This window comes from Elaeis guineensis, chromosome 3 (assembly GCF_000442705.2).
Source record: "Elaeis guineensis isolate ETL-2024a chromosome 3, EG11, whole genome shotgun sequence".
Classification (NCBI taxonomy): Eukaryota; Viridiplantae; Streptophyta; class Magnoliopsida; order Arecales; family Arecaceae; genus Elaeis; species Elaeis guineensis.
Window position 1 is genome coordinate 74,255,382 of NC_025995.2, and position 24,175 is coordinate 74,279,556.

Sequence of the window (24,175 nt, forward strand, 5' to 3'; positions counted from 1 at the left end):
TCATTTATCTGTAGAGGAACTAAACATCGCTCAGTAACTGGCAAGGGAGTCTTGTCAACCCATGCCACTCTAAATGGCTAAGGATGTGGTTCAAGCTGCAACTTCAGCTTTCTAAGAGCTAACTTTGAAACTACATTTATGTAACTTCCTCCATCAATGATGATTTTGTACACTGCATCCCCACATTTCACATAAGTGTGAAAAATGCAAGTATGCTTTCATTCATTGGTGCTCATTGAGGTAGACAAAATATACCTCATGACCCCACAAAATTTGTCATCATTGCCTTGTCCTTCATTGTCGTCCTTGTACTTAGAGACATGCTCTTCAGTCTCAAAATACTGGATGTCATTCTCATTAGATAGATTTTCAGTATCATGATCTAAAGTCAGAGTACGATGAGGACATTGGGCTACGATATGACTTTTATCATGACAGTTATGGTATTCAATGTCAGAGATATTATGGTGAGGGTTGGTAACACCGGCATTTCTATCGAGATACGCTGATGTCCTCTAAGCAAGACTATTACTTCCCCTAGAAGCAATGGGGTCAGAGAAAGTACTCCTAGTGACTCTAGACTGAGATGACTCCCCGGCTTGGGAAGCCATGCACCTCTGAGTGGATATTTTGTGAAACTTCTTAATCTCTAAGGTCTTATGATAGGCATCCTCAAGAGAATCAGGTGAATAGAGACTAACCTTCTTTTTAATTTTTGGCTTTAGTCCAGTGATAAATCGAATGACCAACACCCATGGTTGCTCATTGATATCACATTTGGTGAGTAGCTCATCAAACTTAGACAAGTATTCAGTCACATTGGAAGATAGTTGTCTAAGCGTGAGCATTTGTTCCATCAGTTGAGCTATATAATATATGGGGATGTATTTATCTCTCAATCTCTCTTTCATTTCAACCCACGAGTCTATAGGGTCTCATTCTAAACGTACTAGGTTCATCTGCACTCTATGCCGATATTTCTTAGCAGAGCCAACGAGTTTTATTTTGGCAAAACGAGCTCGCTGACTATCGGTCATATCATACCACTCAAAGAAATCCTCCATGTCTGCTAACCAGTCTAAGAAGATATTGGGATCTAATCTGCCATTAAAACTAGGGGCCTCAACCTTTATCTTTGATACCCTCTGAACTATCAGGATAATATCCCTGCTGGTTGTGGTGGTATTGAGGAGGGGAGTGCCTTTGCGGTCTCTCATGATTTCCATCATGGTGCCCAGCATGAAAATTTCGGGACCTGGGGTAGGCTTCCAGGTCATTCTCTAGATAAGGTTCCTCCTCTTCTGTGTCCTAACTTAGATGGGAGTCCCCTGTGATAAATAACTTGATGGGGATTTGCAGCAGGGGCAAATCTCCTTCCAATATGTAGTGCTTTACCCCCTTAACAGTAGGAGTCCTAACATGGTGCAATGGAGGAATGGTAGGAGTAGGTAGCAAGTATGGTTTAGCATCTGAAGTCCCTATGGGATCATGCTTATTATTTATGCTACCAACGTGCTCAACATTAGGAAAAACTGGAGAGTTACCCTCAGAGTGATGTTTACCTAAAGCAACTTGTAATTGAAAAAACTGTTTAATCATCTCTTCTCGAAATTGGTCCATGGTTGTTTGGAAAGTATCAATTAACTTTATGTTTAAGGGTGTCGACCCGCTTGTCCAATGCATCCTGGGCATCGGAGAGGTCTCGAATGGTTATGGTGATTTCAATCTCAGCAATGTATAGTTTGAGAAATTTGGGTGAAAAAGATGAATGCTGGTTTTGGATTCAAATTGTAACGAGTAACAATTCCCCAACTACTATGTTCTTCTTGCAAAAAAATCATGAAATTAGTGAGTGCAACCATGTGAAGTGATTAGCGATTTTTTTTTTGCAAACAAGTAAAATGAAGAAATCCTAAAAATCTAAGTAAATATGGTGCAAGCAAGCAGGATTTTGAATAAAAGGAGAGACAAATAGGCTTTAATGGTTTACTTGGACCCTTTTACTATTTGCTAGTTTATTGATTAATATGGAATCAGTAATAGATCTCAAATATAGAGAAAGCATACCTTGCATCGGAGTTCCAGGGACCCCAAAGTGTGTACTTGAAACAGATTTTTTTTTGATCGGTCGGATTCGGATTTAGAGCCTTAAACTGGGTTGGATCCAGATCTGGTTGCGAGTACAGATCTAGATTTGAGTTTGGATCAGCCTGAGGTGCAACAATGGCAACAGAGAGGGAAGAGAGTGGGCCTTCCGGGTGTGATGAGGGTCAAAGAACAACGATATGTCGACGATCAGCGGAGGCTTGGATTCTGGCGATGAAGGAACAGTGGACACCTTCTGAAATTAATGATGGTGATGGCACGGGCTTTTGATGATTCTGGTGGTTGCAAGACTTTCGGAGTTCTGTGACAGTGATGGTGGTGAGTTGTTTATGCGAAGCAAACAATGACTGTGGATCGCAGTTTGGTTCTGATATCAATTGATGCCGAATCAAATAGAAGAAGAAGAGGAAGAAGATAGATGGCAGAGTAAAGATAAGAGAAGAAATTTAAGATGAGCACTCAAAGAAGATAAATAGAAAATTCTACGAATGATTTAAATTCTTAATCATTCATAACAGACTAATGATATCTTATAAGCTCGTATTTATAGGCTTATGATTCCACAGCTGGAAACTAACAAAATTAAACAACACATCTTAACAAAATAAGGAAATACATATAGAATCTTATAAATAAGGACAATCAAAGCAAATCAAATAAGCAAACTAAGAAAATCCTAACTAAATCAGTAATTCAAATCAAATTAGTAATTTGAGGAAATTCTAATTTCTAATCAAATCAGGATTTCAAATCAAATCATCAATATAAGGAAATCCTAATCAAACTAGGATTTCAAATCAAATCAGCAATTTAAAGAAATCCTAATTAAATTTGGATTTGCACCCACGTCTAGTGTAAATGTGTAAGGGCGGCTTAAGATTTCCATTACCCACGCCTGCACAAAGAAAAGGTTTTGCAATGTACCCTCTATGCTTGCCTCCCTGACTGAACTAGTTTCTTTGTATTGATAGACAAATGCAATACGGATCACGCTTGGTTAAGTCAATCTCCATTATTAGAGAGAGAAGGGGTTTTTTGGTTTTTCACCCTAAGTTGTGCAATGGATCCTTTATGCCGGCCTCCTCGGTTGAATCAGTTTCTTTCTGTTGATAGAGAAATACAAAAGAAGTTTATGTTTTATGCTGTATGTACACGCACATACATCTGTACAACCATATGTACATTTAACTGATACAAACATCTGAAATGAGGTTGCACCAGCAGTTTGGTAGTTTCCTAAAGAGCTCATTCTCACCCTTCCTTTTGCATGTGCAGCATAGATGCATTCTTGCATAAACACACAGAAATATGGGAAAAAGGATGGTAACTGCTCATTTTCTGTTTCTTATCTTCCAGATCATTCTCTAAGAAATGGCATTTTTTGAGCATAAAGACAACATATATCACTTTTATGAATGTATCATACATGAAATCCTCTGCATTATGAATGTCTGTGATGTTCTGCTGATTTTGATTACTTATTGCATTTTATAACTATTATGACAACTTAAATTTTGCAGATTGACATAGAAAATGGCATATGCAATTTCAGAAATTGCATCCATTTAGTGTACACATTGCTATATATGATAATGTACCTTCTATTAGACTATAATATAGATTGCAAATGACTCTAGTTACCCTTCCAGAGATATTGGCAATTATGTGCTTTTTAGCAAAACACTCATGCATTTTATGATATAGTATGAATACACAATATTTAATTATTCTTTCAATGCAGCCCACCATTTATTCCCTCCATATTCTGTACAATTCAAAAGTTCCTGTTTTAACTTAAATAAATTCATCTCCAAAGAACATGTCATTTTTTTGACCATTAAGATGGTGCAGAATATTTTCTGGACATCGTAGGGTTCCTTCTCATTGCTTATATTATATCCTAGTCTACATCTGTTAGCCTACATCACCCTATCACTTGAATGTGTGTTAACATTAAATTAATTTTTGTGCTGCAAGATTGACATGGATTGTCCAAAAGATTATGTTAGAACTGAATTAAATCATAATATTTGGACATATGATACAGTGTGCCCTATGGTTACTGATTTGGGGTTCAGTAAAAGAGGCAGATATTAGATATTTCTAATTTTGTTTATAACTTGATATTTTTTAAGTATCACTTCATTGTCTTTATTACCTATTTTTTTGTCTGTAAGCTTCTTACTTATCTCGGTTAATATTGTCTTTATCCTGCCTGTTGAAGAAGTGGAAAGGAAATGTAAATCTTTGCTAGAAAATTTGCTGCCATCATAAATTGTTAAGTTGTATCATGAATCTTTTCATTCTTGCTGATTATTAAGTACTAGTATACTATATTGTTATTATGGTTGTGCCCCCCTGATTATATATTTTTCTGTTATTTAAATCCATCTGGCAAGTTTTCATAAAATATGATGCATGTTTAATTTATGATTCTGTAGATGCAGATCTATTATGTTATGTACATTAGTTCTTTTGCTTTTCTTTGTATTGTAAAATGTCCTGATCCAGTTTCTATTAATCAGGAATGTGTGAGTTCATCAGAAGATATCTCTGCCAAGACAAAAAGTGTGATTGAATTGAAAAAGCTTCAACTTCAAAAGCTTCAACGCCGTTTACGCAGGTGCCTAAACACTATGTTTGATACTTATTTTCCATAAAGTTTTATGTAATAGCTTAGCAAGGCAAGGACATGACATCTTATCATTTTAACTGCATTGACCTTTTCTTTGGTATGTATCGTGTTTTCAAATTATCTTTCTTGACACCTTTATTTTTTCTGTGGGCAGTGATTTTCTGAATGATTTTTTCAAACCCATTACATCTGACATGGAGCGTTTGAAATCATTCAAGAAACATAGACATGGAAGGAGAATGAAACAACTTGAAAAATTTGAACAGAAAATGAAGGAAGAGAGGCAAAAGCGAATTCGTGAAAGACAGAATGAATTCTTTCGTGAAATAGAATTCCACAAGTGGGTATTATTGTGCAATTATCTTGCAACATTCCACCTTTCTTTTCCTTTTAATAAAAGAGCCTTCAATATCTATAGTAATCTAGTTGTAAAATTTTTTGGAGTTTATATTATCCTTTAGTTGTTGATTCAACTGTTCATATAGCATGTTAGCATTATTGATGTCAGACCTAGTCATTTAATTTACAGAGAGAAACTAGAGGACTATTTCAAGGTCAAGAGAGAGCGCTGTAAGGGTTTCAATAGATATGTGAAAGAGTTTCATAAAAGGAAGGAACGAATACATCGAGAGAAGATTGACAGAATCCAGCGTGAGAAAATTAATCTACTGAAGAACAATGATGTGGAGGGATACTTGAGAATGGTTCAGGTTACTACCAATATTTCTATTTCTAGTTACTTTGCTGCATTTTAGCTCTCTTCTTTTTGTATCAATCCATTTGTTTCTGTGTAGGATGCAAAATCAGATCGTGTTAAACAGCTCCTTAAAGAAACAGAAAAGTATCTTCAGAAGCTGGGTTCAAAGTTACAGGATGCTAAGGTGGTGGCAAGACGGTTTGAGATGGAAATGGATGAGAGCCGAGCAATTAACTTTGTTGAGAAGAATGAGGATGCAGATGACAATGAAGACGAATGTGACCAGGCTCAGGTGAGTTGTTTTTGTGTACTTATATAGGATGGTTTCTATTTCCATCTGACTTTGTCTCTCTGTGCTGCAGCATTATCTGGAAAGCAATGAAAACTACTATAAGTTGGCTCACAGGTATTCTCAACATCTGATTTAAATTTTATAGATTTCAGTTATTTAACAGTTACATATCTATCATTGCTGGATGATGTTTTGTTTTTCATATATTTTTAAAAGAACTGTAAAATTCTAGTCATATTCACAAACCTGTTTATTTTCAACTATTATAATACAATGACTATTATGTTTTTCAGTGTAAAAGAGATCATAAATGAGCAGCCAACTTCTCTCCATGGTGGAAAATTGCGGGAGTAAGTAATGATTAGATTCCAGTTTTGTTATCATTTACTTTCAGTTGCTTTCTATATAATTTTTTTATCTTTCATTATGAGCCATAGGTGTAAAATTCTACTAAAACTTCAACTAATGTGATTTTTGCTACTTGGTTATAGGTATCAGATGAATGGTTTGCGTTGGTTGGTCTCCTTGTACAATAACCACTTGAATGGGATTCTAGCAGATGAAATGGGGCTTGGAAAAACTGTTCAAGTATGGTTTAATGCAATATTATGCCTCTTCATTTGATGCCTTTTGTGGATTTCGTTTGTCATCTGTGTCCCGACCATGAAAGAAGAAACTGACAAGCATCTTACTAACAGGTCATTGCTCTGATATGTTATCTTATGGAAACAAAAAATGATAGGGGTCCATTTTTAGTGGTGGTACCATCATCTGTACTTCCTGGATGGGAATCTGAAATGAGCTTCTGGGCACCTGGTATAAACAAGATTGCATATGCTGGTCCTCCAGAAGAGAGGCGTAGGCTATTCAAGTAATGGCACATTGTTGTGAAGAATATTGTTTTCCCATTTTTTTATGTGAAAAAGAACTTTGATGATCTCTTTCTTCTGCAGAGAAATGATCATACATCAGAAATTCAACGTTCTTCTGACGACTTATGAATTTCTGATGAACAAACATGATAGACCGAAGCTAAGCAAAATTCATTGGCATTATATAATAATTGACGAAGGCCATCGCATTAAGAATGCATCCTGTAAGCTCAATGCAGACCTGAAGCATTACCAGAGCTCTCACCGCTTGCTCTTGACTGGAACACCTCTACAGGTTGTCTTGCACCCATCTCTGGAGTTGTCTCCTTAATTGTTCTGCTATTTGCTATTGTCTTTTTTACTTCGAATTTAACCTTCAAAAGACTGGTTGTTTCATCAAATTTCGTTTCTTTTTATTTGCCAAGTCCTTAAGTTTTAACTGATGTTATCTTCGTCTAAATGTTTAGTGTTCTGTGCTGAGATTCTTTTCCCCTCATCTATAGAAAAACAATTTGATGTACACTCAACTTTTGTTTAAATTTCCTTTTGCTTATAACACCTGGCAATTTTTTATGTAGAACAATCTTGAGGAGCTGTGGGCACTGCTTAATTTCTTGTTACCTAATATTTTCAACTCATCAGAGGATTTCTCTCAATGGTTCAATAAACCATTTGAGAGTAGCGGTGATAACAATCTTGATGAAGTAAGTTTTTTTTTTCTTTTTTGGAAAAAAATTATAATTAAAGTTTATGATATTAAATTTATGATGGTGTTTTCATTTTTGATTAACTTAAATACTGTCACACATGTGCAGGCTTTACTTTCAGAGGAGGAGAATCTTTTGATTATAAACCGCCTTCACCAAGTTCTTCGACCTTTTGTACTTCGAAGGCTGAAACATAAGGTCTTCAATTGCATTATCTATGTTTATGTCAAGATTTTACTTTTTTTTAAAAAATTGATTGTGAACTTGAGAAGCCCAAAGTCTGCTATGTGTCAGAATATTCTGCAGGGACTCATATCTTTCAATGATTATTGTCATTTGTTTTGAAAGAAGACATTGGTACTCTAAATGCATATTATATCTAACTAGAAACTTTGCTTGATATTGGATGCTCTTCTGCCACCACTATATACTATGCTTGCAACTTCATATTAAATTTTCCCAATTTTGTATGACTTCTTGCTTCTAAATTTATAGTTACTCTTTGCCTACTTTGCCCTAGGGGATAAAGTATCCTGCAAAAGACTGTTTGGCAGGTTTAGTGGAGTAAGTGGTTGAAGTGGTCTTATTCCACTTTAACCTTGAATTTGACACAATCTAGGGTTACAAAATGTGATAGCCCACAGGTTTCAGATCTCGTGGTGTGCCTTTGTAGTCTGTACCATTCACTTATTGATATGGTATGAGATGCTGGATGCTCTCTGTATTCACCCAGGGTTCGTTGAACTGAATGATACCATTGATATGGTATGAGATGCTGGATGCTCTCTGTATTCACCCAGGGTTCGTTGAACTGAATGATACCCCTGTGTCAATACCGGTTGATATAGTTCTTAGCATTGTGCATCAGGTTAGACCATTAGAGACTAACTTGAAAACAGCCCGATCTCAATTGGTTCCTAATTTTTGAAATCAAAACTGAACCAATCAATGTTGGAACCTTTCCCATCCCCATCAAGATTGGGTTGGTTTGGGCTGATTATTAGGTTATGCCCTTTTATTAAAGAAAGCAAGTAAATTGTTGATTTTATTCAAGAACAATATAATGCCTGTAGTCTCAAAAAATATGAAAATGAAGCTACCATAGAAGATGTTTAGTAAAACAACCAAAATAAAATTCAACAACAACAATCTAATAATTTATACAAAAATTAGAAAATATAAAGTTGGAAGCTATGTCTGTTGCAAATTATAGACTAACTAATGAGGGCAAATTCTATGTCCAATTTAACCACAAATCAGTACATGCCAAACATGTCAATAGAGAATCTAAAGAAATAGATAGGGGAAAGAGAATTATAGATGATACTAAGATTATTCAAATGTTTAAAACAAGCATAAGGAAATATTTAATCAAACCTATCCATCCAAAATAGAAAGAAAAGTAAAAGCTAACAATAATAAAGGAAGATCTCTAATGTCACAAGCTCAAATCCAACAAATAATGTGTATGTTTATGAATGGATTGGGTTGTTTGGTTTTGAGTTTCGGTTACTCAACCCCTTACACCTGACCCAACCTAATCCCATTGGTTTTCGAAAAATTGGAATTGGTACCAATCCAATCTGATCTAAACAATCTTGTACAAAACCCATATGCACCTGTAATGATGCTTGGTATAGGGGTAATATGATAGAATAGGGTACAGTTGAGAACATCCAATGTGCTCCACTAGTTTTATTCTTGCATCATGTCTTCGCTGCTTTGATTAAGGCTGGTCAAGAGTTGTTAAATATGTCCTTAGGATAAAGGACCAAACTATCTGATGCATTGAACATCTAAGCCTGTGATATTGTTTCTGAAAGTGGACTTTACAAAATCCACACCTATAATATGTTTTTTGGAAGTGGAACTCGAGTGTTGAACATTAATGTGGAACACACCATAATTGTGTACGATAACCACTTGGCTTGCAAACAAATTATCAGATTAGCCAAGTTAAAAATTAGACAGTGTGGCAGTCAATATTGATGCCATAGCCTTACGTGTATACATTTTAGATGCTATAATGTGCCAATCCCTATATTCAAAGTTCAATATGCATTCTGTATGAATGCACTAGCTTCAAAAATCAAAGATAACTGTTAGTTGACTATATTCTTTTGTTGGCTTTGACAGTTTATACTGACAGGTAAAGATTTGTTACTTTGTTGCAGGACTCTTGTAAAGTGGGTGCATCCATGCTATAAGAACTCTGAGTTTCTTGTTGTGTATCTTTGCTTCCTCATATTAACATCACTACTTATAGCTGTTATGACTGCAATTATTTTTCACGAGGTTTAAAACTTTAAATTCTTAGGCTTTTCTTGATTTCTGACCCTTTTTGATCTAAATATTCTTTATCTGAACTTCTGGAGGTGTGCATTAAGTCATTGCCTTTTGATGGATGTGAATTGCATCATATCATTTCCTGCTAACCTACTCAAGGACCTTTTCCCTTAAATAGTCAAACCAGCATCGGGTTTCCTGGGTTGGGGTTAATATGTTTTGAGCTGTAACTGTTGTCAAAGGAGAAGAATGTCCTGTATTCCATTTGATTGGCATATAAAACTACTTGTAGGGATTGATTTTCTGCTACTTGTTCCTTCTGCACCACCATCACCCTAACATGAGACACACGCGCACATGCACAACACCTGGGTAAATTAAATATAAAGAGAAGAATGCAAATCCTTTTTCCACTTTTTCAGTTAAGCAATTTTCCTGCAAATTGTCTTCAGTAGCAATTCGTCTGTTCTCCCTAATTGCTATTAGGCATTTCCTAGTTTTTGCACGATTTTGTAAAGATAAATATCACAAGCTCTTACCTTTGGATGCACTTTGTAATTAGGTTGGAGGGGGCAATGTGTGAGCATCCCTGAACAACTCACACATAAGTAGTAGGAGGAAATCCAAGAAATGAAGAAAAATCGAGATAACTACTCTCTCTCACCCCTCTTTTCCTTCTTGAAAATTGCCCCCAAGTGCATCCCTTTCTTAACCTCTCTTCACTTCTGAAAAACTTGCCTCTATGTCCATTTCCACCACTTGTCCCCATACCTTCATTTTATACCATTCTCTCTCTCTCTCTCTCTCTCTCTGTGTGTGTGTGTGTGTGTGTGTGTGTGTGTGTGTCTTTCTCTCTCATCACAAGCTGTCACCTACAACTGCCCTTCCACCTGGTGACATGTTCTTGTTCTGCAATTTTGGAGCTACAAGCCCCCTATCGTTTCATCCATTATGTTGTACATTGTGCTAAATGTGCAAAAACCTGTATGCAATTACATTGCTTGCATGCTTAAGAACTTAGGATTCCTCTCAAATTAATAAATATAAATAACCAGATGCACCTGTATGTAATGATGATTGAGCTTAGTATCTTACCCTAAGCTTGTCCTAAAACCTTCGACAATATAATGGTAACATCATTATCAACATGTTTATTGTGGAGCATTTGTAAATACTGTTTTGGTTGCCAAAAGCATTCCATGAATTGAAGTAAAATCTGCCACTTGATACCACCAACCATGTAGCTGGTGATCTGTTAGAACTGCTGTTTTGGCAAAGGGATGGTTTCCACTAGATGATTCTACTAATGTGGAACCAAGAAAATTGCTGATTTTTCTGGTGCTTAGAGCAAGTTGATTTACTTCAGTTGTGTCTTTGAGCTTGTGTTTAAGTGGACAACTAATGGCTTGTAGTCTGTTTGATACAAGAACAGAAAGGATTTAACTTGTAATTCCTTTCGTAGTTTTGTATGCCTAGTTTCAAGGATTTAAATACCAGTGGGATGTTGGGCATGACGGGATGGGATGTCCACCATCCCGAGTGTCGGGAGGCAGCCTGTTCTGTTAGAAAAAAATGGAGATTCCCCCCTCTGACAGGATATGAATTCTTGCTTTGCTGTACTTTTGTCGTCTATAGTATTGATGTATTGGTTCCAAGTTTCAAATTTATATCTTCAACTATTAATTATTTGAATGATTTGCATAGACTGGTGACTATTATTTTCTGATTTTCAGCTTGTCTGTATGGGTAAAATTTCCAAAAAGTTTTGATAATGTAAATAAATATTGCTTTGTTGTGTTAATTTCTTCTATTTTGGACACTGCCCTTTGCTTGATAGGTTGAGAATGAGTTGCCTGAGAAAATTGAAAGACTTATAAGATGTGAAGCTTCTGCTTATCAAAAACTTTTAATGAAAAGAGTGGAGGAGAATCTTGGTGTAATTGGAAATTCAAAGGTGCCTTCATCTAATCCCATCACCCTCCCCATCTTGGCGTAATTGGAAATCCTAGTGCTTTTCCCATTACCAAATTTTTCCATGATGTTCAATCAGGGTCGTTCTGTACATAATTCTGTGATGGAATTGCGCAACATATGCAATCACCCGTATCTCAGCCAACTTCATGCGGAGGAGGCAAGTTTGAGTAATTAAATCTATAGTGTATTCGCTTGCCTTATTTCCCAATTGAATTTTATTTTTCCTTGTTTGCAGGTTGATACATTATTACCTAAACACTATTTGCCCACTGTTGTGAGACTTTGTGGAAAGCTTGAGATGTTGGACCGCCTGCTGCCCAAGCTCAAGGCAACTGATCATCGGGTATGGAAGTTGTCTGTAACAACAATCTGTTTAAATGTGGCATTTTCTTTTTACCTTTTTGTTCATTCATATACTTATCTGAATATTAAATATAACAAATGTTATAATAGTAGTAGTATGAGGTAGGTAGACAGGTAGATAAATAGGTACTATGATATCATAGTTAGTGGCAGTGACAAAGACAAGTGTGAAGGAATATTTTGGATAGCTTCTAATGGGAATCTATTTAAGCAGCTGATGCCCGCTTAAGGGATATTTGTCATTTTTATGTGGTAAAGTAAGAAGAGAAAGGTTAGCTATTTTAGCTGTGGAGCTCTCATTCTGTTCTGCTTGTTATCCTCTTTCCTGTTCTCTCCTTCAGTCGTTTCTTCTTCTAACTATTGTTACTTCTATTTTATATTCATTCGATCATTTAGAGGTCTGGTGCCACATCTTGGAACATCATAGCATCATTAATGGCCTTGAGCCATGGAAAATCTAATCATAAGTTCGTTGTACTTTCATTCCAGATCATTTAAGTTTTTGTTTTCCTTTATTTTTTAAAGATTCTTATGCCCATGTTAGGTTTCTTTTACATATTAGTCTGTTCATTTTGGCTATCAGTTTGGCTTTCTTTTGGTTTGAGTTTTGTCTGATTTAGTTAATTTCCTGATTGAAAAAGAAAATCTCATACATCTTTAATTGGAGGTTCCGCGGTAGCTAACTCCTCATTCTTCTTTTTGTTTTTTGTTTTTTTTTTGTTTTTGGGTGGGGGGTGGGAAGAGGGAGGGTTTCATTTGCTATATTTCTTGGATCTTGGAGACTGTTGTTCGAGTTTTGTATATTTTTTTTCCTCACCAATCAGCTAATAACTCTTAGTGAGTTTTGATGGATCTGCTTGGCTTTTGTTATTTTTCCCCCACTCGGTAAGCTTTAAAGTTCCTTTATTGATTTTTGATTTATCAGCAATTTGATCTGTGGTCTCTTTGTTTTTTTAAATATATTTCTTGTTTGAGAGATCTTATTTTGATTCACTCTTATAAACTATATTGTTTGATTCCTTTGATTAATTGGATCCTAGTTATATAAGATTCAAAACCATCCATAAGTTCCATACACAGTGTTTATTGATGGCATTGTTCCCCATGTTTTGCTCAAGGAATTGACTTGCTTCTGCTTCTCTGAATCACTTCTGGCCATCTTTTGCCTCTTTTGAGATCTATAAATATGATTCAGCCTTCTGCATTGTCACAATATTCCTGCGACATCGGTGCTGCATTCACTTACTTTGTTATCTCATCTATCTTTTGGCTCAGCCAGGACCTCTCATTGCTTTTCAGGTTCCAATTTGACTGTTTAGCACATGATTGTCAGTGTGTTTCATTACTTAAACTGGTAGATATCCTGTTTGAAAGCCTTTCTAATCTGCATTTCTTTCTTTCTTCTGTTCTTTCTTTCTTTCCCCCATTTTCCCCTCTTGGGAGAACAGTCAAATGTTTCAATTTGTAGATGCCACCAATTCAGATGGTCGGTTGGCTGCACAGATTACCCTGTTCAGTCTAGGCCACATAGTTATAATTTCTATTAGATTGCAATGGTTCACTGCTGCAGACTACCATCTGGGCTTTGCTAGTTTCTTGTGAATCTTTCTCAATACCATGTGGACATGCCTTAGCACCACCTTCATAGCTTCTTCTTTCTCTTCTTCTTCTTCTTTTTCTTTTTCGTGCTTGTGAAGCTTGTGACTTCCATTTATGGTCATTTATCTTGGCCAACATACTAATTTGTCTTATGAATCCAACACCATCTCAACTCTATATTCAGGTAAATACATACCAACCATCACACCTGACACCACCTCTTGCACTGTTGCTTACTGGTCAATTGTTTGGTCATAAGCTTTGTGCTTGACCTTTTTGGGTTGAGAGACACTGGTTCTGGACCTAAATTGGGTTTGCTTGTAATTTTTTGTTCTCTCTCTCTCTCTCTCTCTGTGGTGGGGTTTTTTGGGTGGTGGGGGGGAGGGGGGGGGGGTTGCAGAGGGGTTGAGGTGGTGATATTGGCATATATTATTTCTCCTAGTGTGCTGCTCGCTGACTTGCTCTTACTTTCCTCTTGCAAATATTTACATAGACCTTTTAACGTGACACCCATGTTTTATGCATGAAACCTACAAATCATTTTTTATGTAGGGTGAGACAGATTCAAATCTATGTTTGGCAATTATATGCTTCTAGTTCTTTCTGATAAACTATATGTATGAGTTTTGTGATTGAAAAATAACTTGAACTTTGATACATTAGATTTCTCAATCATTATAGGATATTACGTTGAACTTTCTTAGATGGGCATGCACTTTTTATGCTAGTATCACATGAGATCTGTTTAGTCATTGTTGTATCATAAATACTTATGTTAATGTTTGCCAAATATATGAACTTTGTGGGTCCCTCGGTAGCACTATTGTGGTCTTGCTTTTAAACTAGAGCAACCACAAATTCACTATTAATTTTAAGTCAACTGTTGTTATCTTTAAAGAATTATGGTAATGCTACATTCCATATAATTTAGACTGGTGTTGCTGCAGGTTCTATTTTTCTCCACAATGACCAGATTGCTTGATGTTATGGAGGAATATCTGACTTGGAAATGCTATAAGTACCTTCGTCTGGATGGACACACTTCAGGACAGGATCGTGGAGCTCTCATCGAGAAATTCAATCGTCCTGACTCAGAGTTTTTTATATTTCTGCTAAGGTTCTTATCATCTGCATGTTATAATGGATAAGGAATCTGCCAGCTTTCATTCTCTTTTTGTTCATTAGGGATTAATGGTGAAAATTATTGTCTAATTTCTTCAGTTGTTATAGACAAAAAAACAAAAGTTAACATAATTTTGCACTTCTGGTAGTATTCGAGCTGGAGGAGTAGGAGTAAATCTTCAAGCAGCTGACACTGTCATCTTATTTGATACTGATTGGAATCCTCAGGTAATAAATAGTACCTTATCCTGTCTAACAAGTTTCAGTATGCATCTTGATCTTTTCTTCCATTGTGATGTCTGCTTTCTGCTTGATGTTTGTTTAGGTTGACCTGCAAGCACAGGCAAGGGCCCATAGGATTGGCCAAAAGAAGGATGTACTTGTTCTACGGTTTGAGACGGTAAGTTTTAACTCTTTGATAAAGCTTCTCAAACAATTATCTTCACTCCTCTTCTACTCATCCTTTAGCTCTTTTCTGCTGAATAATTATGTTACCAAAAGGAAATGAATGTCAGTTGATAATTGTAAAAGTTTTCCTATTTACTTGGTGGCTTGCAAGAACCCAGTCTTGTTGGTATTGTTTGGGAGTGGCCTATAATGGGTTAGATTAACTTTCTACGAGCGTCGACACCTGACCAACAAAACTACTAGTTACAAATAACACCATGTTGTGGCATCGAGATATATAAATACTGAGTAATCTAGCTCACATTGAACTCGGTAAATAGACATTGAATGCTATCTCTTTGAATTACTCATTATAGATCCATAATCAAAAAAGCTTTTGTGATTGTTCCCTGAAGAAATGAAGCAAAAGATAGAGTAAAACTAGGCCAATTGTTGTATGAGGTCTACTAGTTGATAGATGCAGAGGCACATAATAGATTGATATGAACATTTTAAGCTGTCCCCATAATAAAAGCTGTTGTTGCTGATACCTTCTTGGTTCCTTCTTCCATTACCCATGCTCAGAGATGGAAGAGAGAAGAGAGCTCTATGGAGAATGTGGTTAGGAATTTGAGTCCGACCACAATAATTGAATTTATGATCTTCATGCATTATGATAGTAGATTACCAATAGAAAATATTTCCAAATCATCACAAACCTCCCTTTTACCTTTTATTCCAATTGCAATTTTCGATTTTCTTATGGTGATTTATTAACTTTCCATATATAGAAGAGAGACTAATAATGGCATCTTTTATGAAACAAAAGTACCAAGATCTAGATCGAGACTAAGATCCACCCGAAGGATCACTTAGATGGGCATTATTTGACTATGAAATCATGAGTTTATGGAGCCTAGTACAGGGTTCGAGAGCTTTTTTCTATATATAGATCTACTGATAGAATGAAAGTTTTTAATTATTATCAAAAAGTCACGACTTTTGCCAAGATTGATAAATAGGATGGGGAAGGACCCAAGGTTTGTCGAACTGGTACTAGTGGGGATGCTGGCTGGTGATGGATTCGGCATGGAATGGATCTGCACTATACCATTCCAGGGGTAGCAACACAGGTTGAGCTGGAGAGGGAGGGGAATAGGGAGGAAAGGAGAGGAAAATAGGGAGGGAGGGATGAAGGGGGGAAGAGGGAGGGCAAGGAAACCCTAGCTGTAGCCTAAAGAGAGGGGGAGGGGGAGGGAGAGGGAGAGGGTGGGAGGAGCTTATCAGAGGGTGGCAGGGGGGGTAGACTTTTACGAGCAGCCTCCCTTGGGGGTTTATTTGGTGGGGAGGGGGTGGGGGTTTGGTGGGGAGATGCTCGGTGGTGTTCGTGAGCGTGGGAGGGTGCAGAATTGAGTCGCGAGGAGGGAGCGTAGAATTGAGTCACGAGGGAGGAGGGGAGCGTGGAATTGAGTTGCAATCGGGGAGGGTCGAACCGTTTTTAAAAGGTAGAGCTGTGCCGATCCTTGACTGATCCAGTTGGGTACTCCCTGAACCGAACAGGTTGGCAGACCATGGTGGGACTGGGACCTTTTGCTTATGCCTTGTGTTTGAAGAAAGATTCCATACATTGATCAAGGAAGGGGCATTTGATAGAAAGCATTTGTCCTTCGTAGTATGACTAAGAGGCCACACACCATCATATACTAGAATTGAATCTAGAGAACCGCTCCTTTAATAACCTGCTAGAAGCAGACTCAAGCATGGAAAAATATGTATGAGAGGAAGTACTCTGGCCATTCACCCAATACATGAGTATTTGAGCTAGAGCTTGATGATTTATAAAGACATGCCCATAAGAGATGGTTCAAGGATAAATGAGTTTTGATTTGTCAGCTTGTAGGGAGGGTTTTGTTAGAACTATTATTGGTGGTTGAATGTAATGGAGATAGTGACCGCATTAGATTAGATCTAAGCATCTATTGGGTTTGTCCAGGTTCAGGCCAATTGATTAGCATCAAGGCAATGTGTGCTGGCTTGTTCCAGGTGTGTGACTTCTGGCCTAATGTCTGCATTCTTTGTCCCAAACCCTGACCTAGTCCAACTGATGCAATATTGCCTGAACTCCCTATCCCTGCAGCAGTGTCATTGAGAGAAGATCTAGTCTATAGAGGGTGGAAGTGAGAGAGGATCTGGTTTCGAGGGAGAGGGTAAAAGAGGAGATGGTAATGATTGGGGATCGAGTTGTGACTGGGTGGGACAGGGACAGGAGCATCCTCGATCCAGACCTAACCTGGTAAAATTTTGGATCATGATTTTGGACCCTGGTCTGACTGGTTGGCTAACCAGATCAATTGGGCCAGGCATATGGAAAAAAATTTAGAACCAACAACCAATTCATGCCTGGCAAGTGTCAAGTATGTCCTAGAGCCAACCTAAAATGTTTAGATCTGGGCTGGGATGGATCTGCAATTTGGGTCAAGCAATTATCAATTCTTTTATAGCTAGATATATAATATTTTAAAATCAAATACACAATCACCAAAAGTTTCTAAATAAAATTAGAGGGGTGCCAACTGAACATGAATTTTCACAAATAAAACTTTTAATATGATCCAAGAAAATAAACATTCTTAATGTACAAGTGCATCAACTGATAAACTTGAGAACTTTCACAAGAAGGCATCTACAGAAACAAGCAAATGAATGTTTAGACATAACTAAATGAGAGGAGGTTAGGGGAGTTGGGGTTGCTGTTTGGGGGTGGGGGGGTGGGGGGGTGGGGGGCGGGATATTGTGCCAGTTTAGCACTGCACAGGCATGTGCTTCTTCAATCTTTGCTATTTTTGACATGCAGCCATCTTGTACCTCCTGCTTACCATTTCTTTATTGCTTTTTTTCTGATATAAACAATGCACTGATTCTTTTCCCCCTCTCTATTCATATTCATAAGTTATTCTTTACACATGCTGAGTTATTGAGCATTTTGTTTTGAGGGAAAAGGAGGGTAAACTTGAATTATTGAGCCTTACATTTGTCCTAAATAAATGTTGTCTTCAGTCCCTGAATATAGGTTCCAGAACATCACTGCTTTTTGCACATATTATAAAATACGCTTGGTGATATTAGTTGCCCACTAGTAGCTCATCTAATTCTTTTGGCTTAAATTCTCTTTGATTTCACTTTATTTTTAATTCTTAAGGATTCAATTGTAATTCCAGTATGCTGATTTTTGTATTTCCTGACATATTTCTTATGTTTAATGTGATACAGGTCCGCACTGTAGAAGAACAAGTTAGAGCTGCAGCTGAGCACAAACTGGGTGTTGCTAATCAGAGTATAACAGCGGGCTTTTTTGACAATAACACAAGGTATTTTGTGTTAAAATCAAAGAATATAAGGGTCAGGTTGAACAGTTTCTAATATTCTGATGCCTTTGGTTTGATGAAGTACAGTGCTGAAGATCGAAGGGAATATTTGGAATCCCTCCTTAGGGAGTGCAAGAAAGAAGAGGCAGCTCCTGTTTTAGATGATGATGCTCTCAATGATCTCCTAGTCCGCAGGTATCATTTTTTTTTATATATATCGCATACTACTCTATTACCCTTTTAAGATGACATAATCTATTCTAGCCACTGAATTTGTAGGTAAATAAGCCTTTATTCTGTTCTTTTGCAGTTTAACATGAATAACATACTATCTTATTATGTTCTCTTTTGTAGTGAATCTGAGATTGATGTTTTTGAATCTGTTGACAAACAAAGGCGTGAAGAAGAGATGGTCTGTCATTCCTTGCTAATGCATGTGCATTTAGTTTCTGTTTTCTGATAATGCACTTTAAGATCTAATGAACAGAGGCTTTTATGTTGACTGATGGGGTTTCTTTTCAAATGCCTGCAGGCAGCATGGCAGAGATTGGTTCAGGGGAGTTCAGCAGAAGGGCTGGAGCCATTACCCATGCCTTCTCGTCTTGTTACAGATGAGGACCTGAAACCTCTTTATGAAGCTATGATGATATATGAATCCCAAAATGTCAATGTAGAAAAACAAGGCGAGTCTCTTGTGGGCCTGGACACGCATCAATATGGAAGGGGTAAACGGGCTCGTGAGGTTGGTGTCATATTTCAACATACAACTCAGAACAAGTTGTCTATATTTATGTATTTGCATTTTGCAATAATTTCTTTTAAAAATTTTTCCCCCAGGTCCGTTCTTATGAAGATCAGTGGACAGAAGAAGAATTTGAAAAACTATGTCAGGTTGATTTGCCTGAGTCACCCCAACCTGCAGAAGCACCCAAAGATCCAAGTCTGACAAATGATTCAGGTGGCCCGAAGGTGAGTGCCAGAGAGGTGCACCCATCTTCATCAAAAAATCTGTCAGCTACATCCAAAGAGTCATTGCAGCCATGTAAGGAGACACCACCTCCAGCAAAACGGGGAAGGGGTAGACCAAAGAGAGCGGCAACAGGTGTCACACCATCTCCAGCTGCTCCACCATCAAATATTATCAGCAAACAGGAAACAGGACCTCAGAGAGAGAGCATTTCTGCTTGCTCGACGGTTGCTGGTGTAGGTCGCGTTTCTATGGAGGAAACTACTAGGAATGCACAGCATGAGATTGGTGTAGGAACTACAGCTTTTCTTCCATCACCTGGCCCTCAAATGTTAGTTCAAGCTAAGCGTCGGAAGACTCAGACTGGAGAAACACCTCGAGGAGGTGGCAGAAAACAGAAGTGCGTGTCTTCTGCTGCTGGAGCTCAAGCTAATATGGTTACTGGAGCTCCAAAGGGTACTGAAGCACCAAATAATACATCTGCAATTTCTGCATTTGCCCAGGAGAGTCCAAGTGTTGACAAAAGTTCAGGAATTACAAATGCACCTCCTGTGTGCTACCAGGTCAACCCTATTTCAGGATTGCAAAACACTGTTGACGGGGCCGCTGGCAAAGCCTCCAGTTCACTACAAGGGCCCGAGAAATTTAAGAATATCTTACCTGCTGTGGACATAAAACAATCAGGAAGGGGAAATCCTGCTTATGATATTAAAGCAGCTTCTATTGGAACAAAATGGACTGCAAGTGCAGATAGTATGAGCTTTATGCAGTCAAAGATGCATGATAATGTGAAAGGTATTATGGTGCAAGCTTGTCCAGGTCAAATGTTTGTGCCATTTGCATCTGCGATGCCTGTGTTTGCACAAAATTTGGAAGACAGAAGAAATCATGTGGGCACAGATGTCACATATACTGATAAGCAGAAACCAGCTGAAATGCAAGATGAATATTCTCTTGTAAGCACCCAGAAAACAGTACCTGGTTCTGATCCCAAGTCAACCGAGAAGCAGTGTCCAACTGAGAAAAAAGCTGATTCTTCTCTTGCAAGAATGCAGAAAGTAACGACTAGTGTTGATATTAAATCTAGTGAGAAAAAGCAGGAGGTTGAAAAACAAGATGATAGTTCTACTCGAAGTGTCCAGAAACTGATAACAAGTCCTGATGTTAAATCCTGTGAAAAGCAGAAATTAGTTGAAAAGTTGCATGATGCTTCCCTTCAAAACGTTGTTATAGTAGAACCTCAAAGTGATGCCCTTAAGACTAGCCTTATAAGTGGTGCAAGTGGTGACAAAGCCACCTCCAGTGCTGAACTACAGTGCCTGACACCTGTGGAAGTCATCAAACACCAGGAAAATGTAAACCTTGACATAGCACCAGGTGCATTGTCCGAGAGCATGAAGCATGGAACAGTACTCGTTGCAGTCCCTTTATCTCAAATGCAATGTTCTCCAGTCCCTAATGTAATCCAAAAAGGACCTGGGAACAAAGCTTCAGTTACAAGGAAAAAAGCCACTGCTCGCGAACCAAGAAGTAGAAGCAATTCTTCAACAGCAGCATGTGAACGCCGTGCGCGACTTGCAGGATTAAAGCGGTTAGAAGGATCAAGGAAGACAGATAGTAGGGGAAAATCTGTGAAGGCAAACACTTTGAGAGAGAAACAGGAGACTGATAATGCTATAGTAAGCCATGTTACACTTGACACAGTTTCTGGCTTGGAAGAGAAATTGCCAAAGATTCAGGTCCCTGTTACACCTATGCAGTTGGAAATTTCATGTGGAAAGTCAGAATTGTCCAAACAATGTAACAGGCAGTCTGATATATGTTCAATTAATGAAAGTGCTGCCAGTTTGATTGGTACAACTCTTGCACCTGCTAAATCAGAAATCAAATTGATCCAAGATAATGTGCATGGTACTGATGAGGATATTATGAAATCATCAACCCCTGGTATAAATGAAATTTTACCAAACATTACTGAATCATCTTCAACAAATGCCAAAGCTGGGGATGTTACAGGTAAAGCTTCTTTGACACTGTCAGGGGTACCTCAATCATCTGCAGGAGGTGAGATGGGTACCTTATTACATGATCCTGGGAAATCTAAATTAAATAACATTGCAGATATAAAGCATCAGTCATGCACGAGGAAAACTGCTGTAGACACCAGGGAGCCTATGCTTCCATCATCAGAACCAGAGGCTGTTGCAATTGGTGGTGCAGTCAATCAACTAGTAAACTTACCCAGTGAGACTGCTGCACAGCGGCTGTTCACAAGAAACACATCTCAAATATGCCAAGGACATAGTGGACCTGAGGTTCTTAAACCTGATAGTAAAGAAACTTCTTTGTTGGAAAGTGCACATGTAAGCTCCACAGAAATATTCCCTGCGCATCCTAGTAGCTCTGTCATCCCACCTGGAGCTGAACTTGCAGAGGAGAAAATTGTGGAGGCTGGTGAAGCTCCATCTGGCTTCTTCTCTGGGAAGCTTGGTGAAGGTCCATCTCACCTCAGTTCCAAAGTTGAAGCCAAAAAGGAGGAAAAAATTGTGGTGGTTGTTGAAGTTCCTCGTGTCTGTACTCCAGTTATGCAGGTCGCTGCTGATGAAAGGCAGAGTGACAATGAAAATCCTCTTTCACAGAGTTGTACAGAGATGGACTGTTCTATACCTCCTAGTTCTGAAGTTGTTAGTACTTGTCCTGGGGAGGCAGTTATTGTTGATGAGGTAAAAACATCACTGGACGAATCTTGTTTGCAAAATCCAAAGACACAGACTGGTGAAGTACCTTCATTGTCTGTGATAGAAGATGTAGCTAGGGGTGAAGAACCATCTTCAGTAGTGGCTGAAACAGACACTGGAAGCAAGCCAACATGTACACACAAAGAAATCTTAACAGGGTCTGCTGCAAGTGATGTTTGCCCTGCAAGCATTTGCACTACTGCATTCAATAATAACATTAGACATAGCAAGTCAATAATGAAAGACCACACTTTCTCTGCTTCTATTGCAAGTAATGTTGCAAGCAAGGATAAGCAAACATCTGAAGCTAGGATTACTGCAGAATTTTCAATCGGTAAGCAAACTGAATGTGATCGTCATGCAAATATTCCAATTGGTAAGCAAACTGAATGTGATCCTCCTGCAGAAATGAATCTGGATAGCTCTGCCAACAAATATAGATTTACGATGGAAGCTGCTGCTGTGGCTGAAATTAAAAGTCATCCTATATCAAATTGTCCGACATCAGCTACCACTTTACCAGAGTCCAGTATATGCAGGGCAACTGAATGTGCACTGGATCAGCAAGAAAACAGATCTAGTTTTAATGAAGTGGCTGAAACAGCATCTCTTGCTAAATCTCAAGAATCTGAGCATCCTCAGAATGTTAATGACCTTGCAAAATGCACTGTGGTCCAATTGTCAGATAATCCTTTGTCAGGACAGACTGACCAGCTGGATCAGCAAGTAGACTTGCCTGCCAATATCAGTCCCACAGATAATTCTAATGAAACTAAAATTACTAAAGAGACAGTTGGTCGTGCTGCATTAGATGGTGGCAATGCTTCAAATTTGCCTAGTCAAACATTGAAGAGAGATGGCGAGCCTACTAACAAAGATGATGATCTGACTCCTGATGGTCCGGGTAAAGAGATCTCTGGTCAGCTATATGTGGATCCTGGTGGTAAAGATTGTGGTCCTGCAGAAATGAGTTGTTCCGAAGACCATACTCCATGTGTGAGCTCTGCAGAAATGCATGATTGAAGCGAGTAGAATGCTGTTTCTTTTTGGTATTATAATCAGAGTTTTCATCTTTTTAAATTATATTTTTGCTTGATCTGTTCGTCATCTGATGCTTTGGTAACAGGAAAAGAAGCCATATATGGACAGTGCAGTAGAGTTTAAAGCAGGATATGATAAGGAAGTGGAGAAATTAAACGAAGAAAATGTAGAAGTATGCAGAACCATTCACCCTTTTTATCATTCCTATCTCTCTTGCTAGAGTAGCCATATTTCTACTTATTTCCTCTTTTGTTCTGCAAGGGAAAAAAAGAAGATTGCTCTGAAAAGGAGGAAGAGCAAGGACTGGAATGGTCAGTGAAAGTGGAAACAGTTCCCTTTTTTATGTACCTGTAAGTTTTGGAGTTGATTACTTGGATATAAGGCCTTTGTCCCTTTGAAATACTTGTTTACCTTAATAGCAATACTCTGCATCACATGTTCGACTTGTTCTGGCTTTTGGCCTATGTTGATGTACAGTGCTGCCCTAAGTTATTATTCTCTGTGCTGTTGTGTTTGTTGTGCGCCTAATTATATTCAATTTTTAAGTTGATCAGCTTATGTTTGTGTCTTTGTTAAATGACTTTTGGTGCACAGAATGGAATTCTTTGGCTGGTCGGCGAGGTTTGCCTAATCTATTCTTGGTACCACCTTGCATAAATTAAAATGCGAAAGAACCTGTCTGAGACTCTGAATGGAATATAGGACTGCCGCGGGACATGATACATTCTCACACTGCCCAACTACTACTAATTCGTTATTTGTAGTTCACTTGTTTGTGCATGTGAAAAAAAAGGAAGAATAGAATTGAGAAAATTATTTAAAAATTCAATGATGATTGTTGGTGTGTTTTGTGTGTGTGCGTGTGTGTGTGTGTGTGTGTGTGTGAAGGGTGGGGTGGAGGGTTTGGGTGTTGGGGGGAGATGTTATCCTTCCAGGTGTCATTCTTGTGGATAGCTATCGCTACTCTATTTCCTGTACATTGCTAATGATATCATCTTCGGTTCCATTAGGATTCAAATCGGAT

The 24,175-nt window shown here is 38.0% G+C and overlaps 1 protein-coding gene across 1 annotated transcript in view; it reads left to right on the top strand.

Annotated features, from left to right (window-relative positions):
• LOC105042102 (uncharacterized) overlaps window positions 1-23,596 on the top strand; it is a 46,405-nt gene extending 22,809 nt beyond the window's left edge. The window contains exons 8-31 of the mRNA XM_010919200.3: window positions 4,632-4,729; window positions 4,896-5,081; window positions 5,271-5,451; window positions 5,536-5,730; window positions 5,801-5,844; window positions 6,024-6,080; window positions 6,222-6,318; window positions 6,429-6,601; window positions 6,684-6,897; window positions 7,181-7,306; window positions 7,418-7,507; window positions 11,433-11,549; window positions 11,646-11,726; window positions 11,805-11,912; window positions 14,479-14,648; window positions 14,803-14,881; window positions 14,979-15,053; window positions 18,311-18,408; window positions 18,493-18,600; window positions 18,760-18,817; window positions 18,938-19,147; window positions 19,243-23,159; window positions 23,237-23,323; window positions 23,413-23,596. Of these exons, the coding sequence (XP_010917502.1) occupies window positions 4,632-4,729; window positions 4,896-5,081; window positions 5,271-5,451; window positions 5,536-5,730; window positions 5,801-5,844; window positions 6,024-6,080; window positions 6,222-6,318; window positions 6,429-6,601; window positions 6,684-6,897; window positions 7,181-7,306; window positions 7,418-7,507; window positions 11,433-11,549; window positions 11,646-11,726; window positions 11,805-11,912; window positions 14,479-14,648; window positions 14,803-14,881; window positions 14,979-15,053; window positions 18,311-18,408; window positions 18,493-18,600; window positions 18,760-18,817; window positions 18,938-19,147; window positions 19,243-23,133 (6,456 nt within the window). The 3' untranslated portion in view covers window positions 23,134-23,159; window positions 23,237-23,323; window positions 23,413-23,596. The remainder of the gene's footprint in view (window positions 1-4,631; window positions 4,730-4,895; window positions 5,082-5,270; window positions 5,452-5,535; window positions 5,731-5,800; window positions 5,845-6,023; window positions 6,081-6,221; window positions 6,319-6,428; window positions 6,602-6,683; window positions 6,898-7,180; window positions 7,307-7,417; window positions 7,508-11,432; window positions 11,550-11,645; window positions 11,727-11,804; window positions 11,913-14,478; window positions 14,649-14,802; window positions 14,882-14,978; window positions 15,054-18,310; window positions 18,409-18,492; window positions 18,601-18,759; window positions 18,818-18,937; window positions 19,148-19,242; window positions 23,160-23,236; window positions 23,324-23,412) is intronic.
• The last annotated feature ends 579 nt before the right edge of the window (window positions 23,597-24,175 follow it).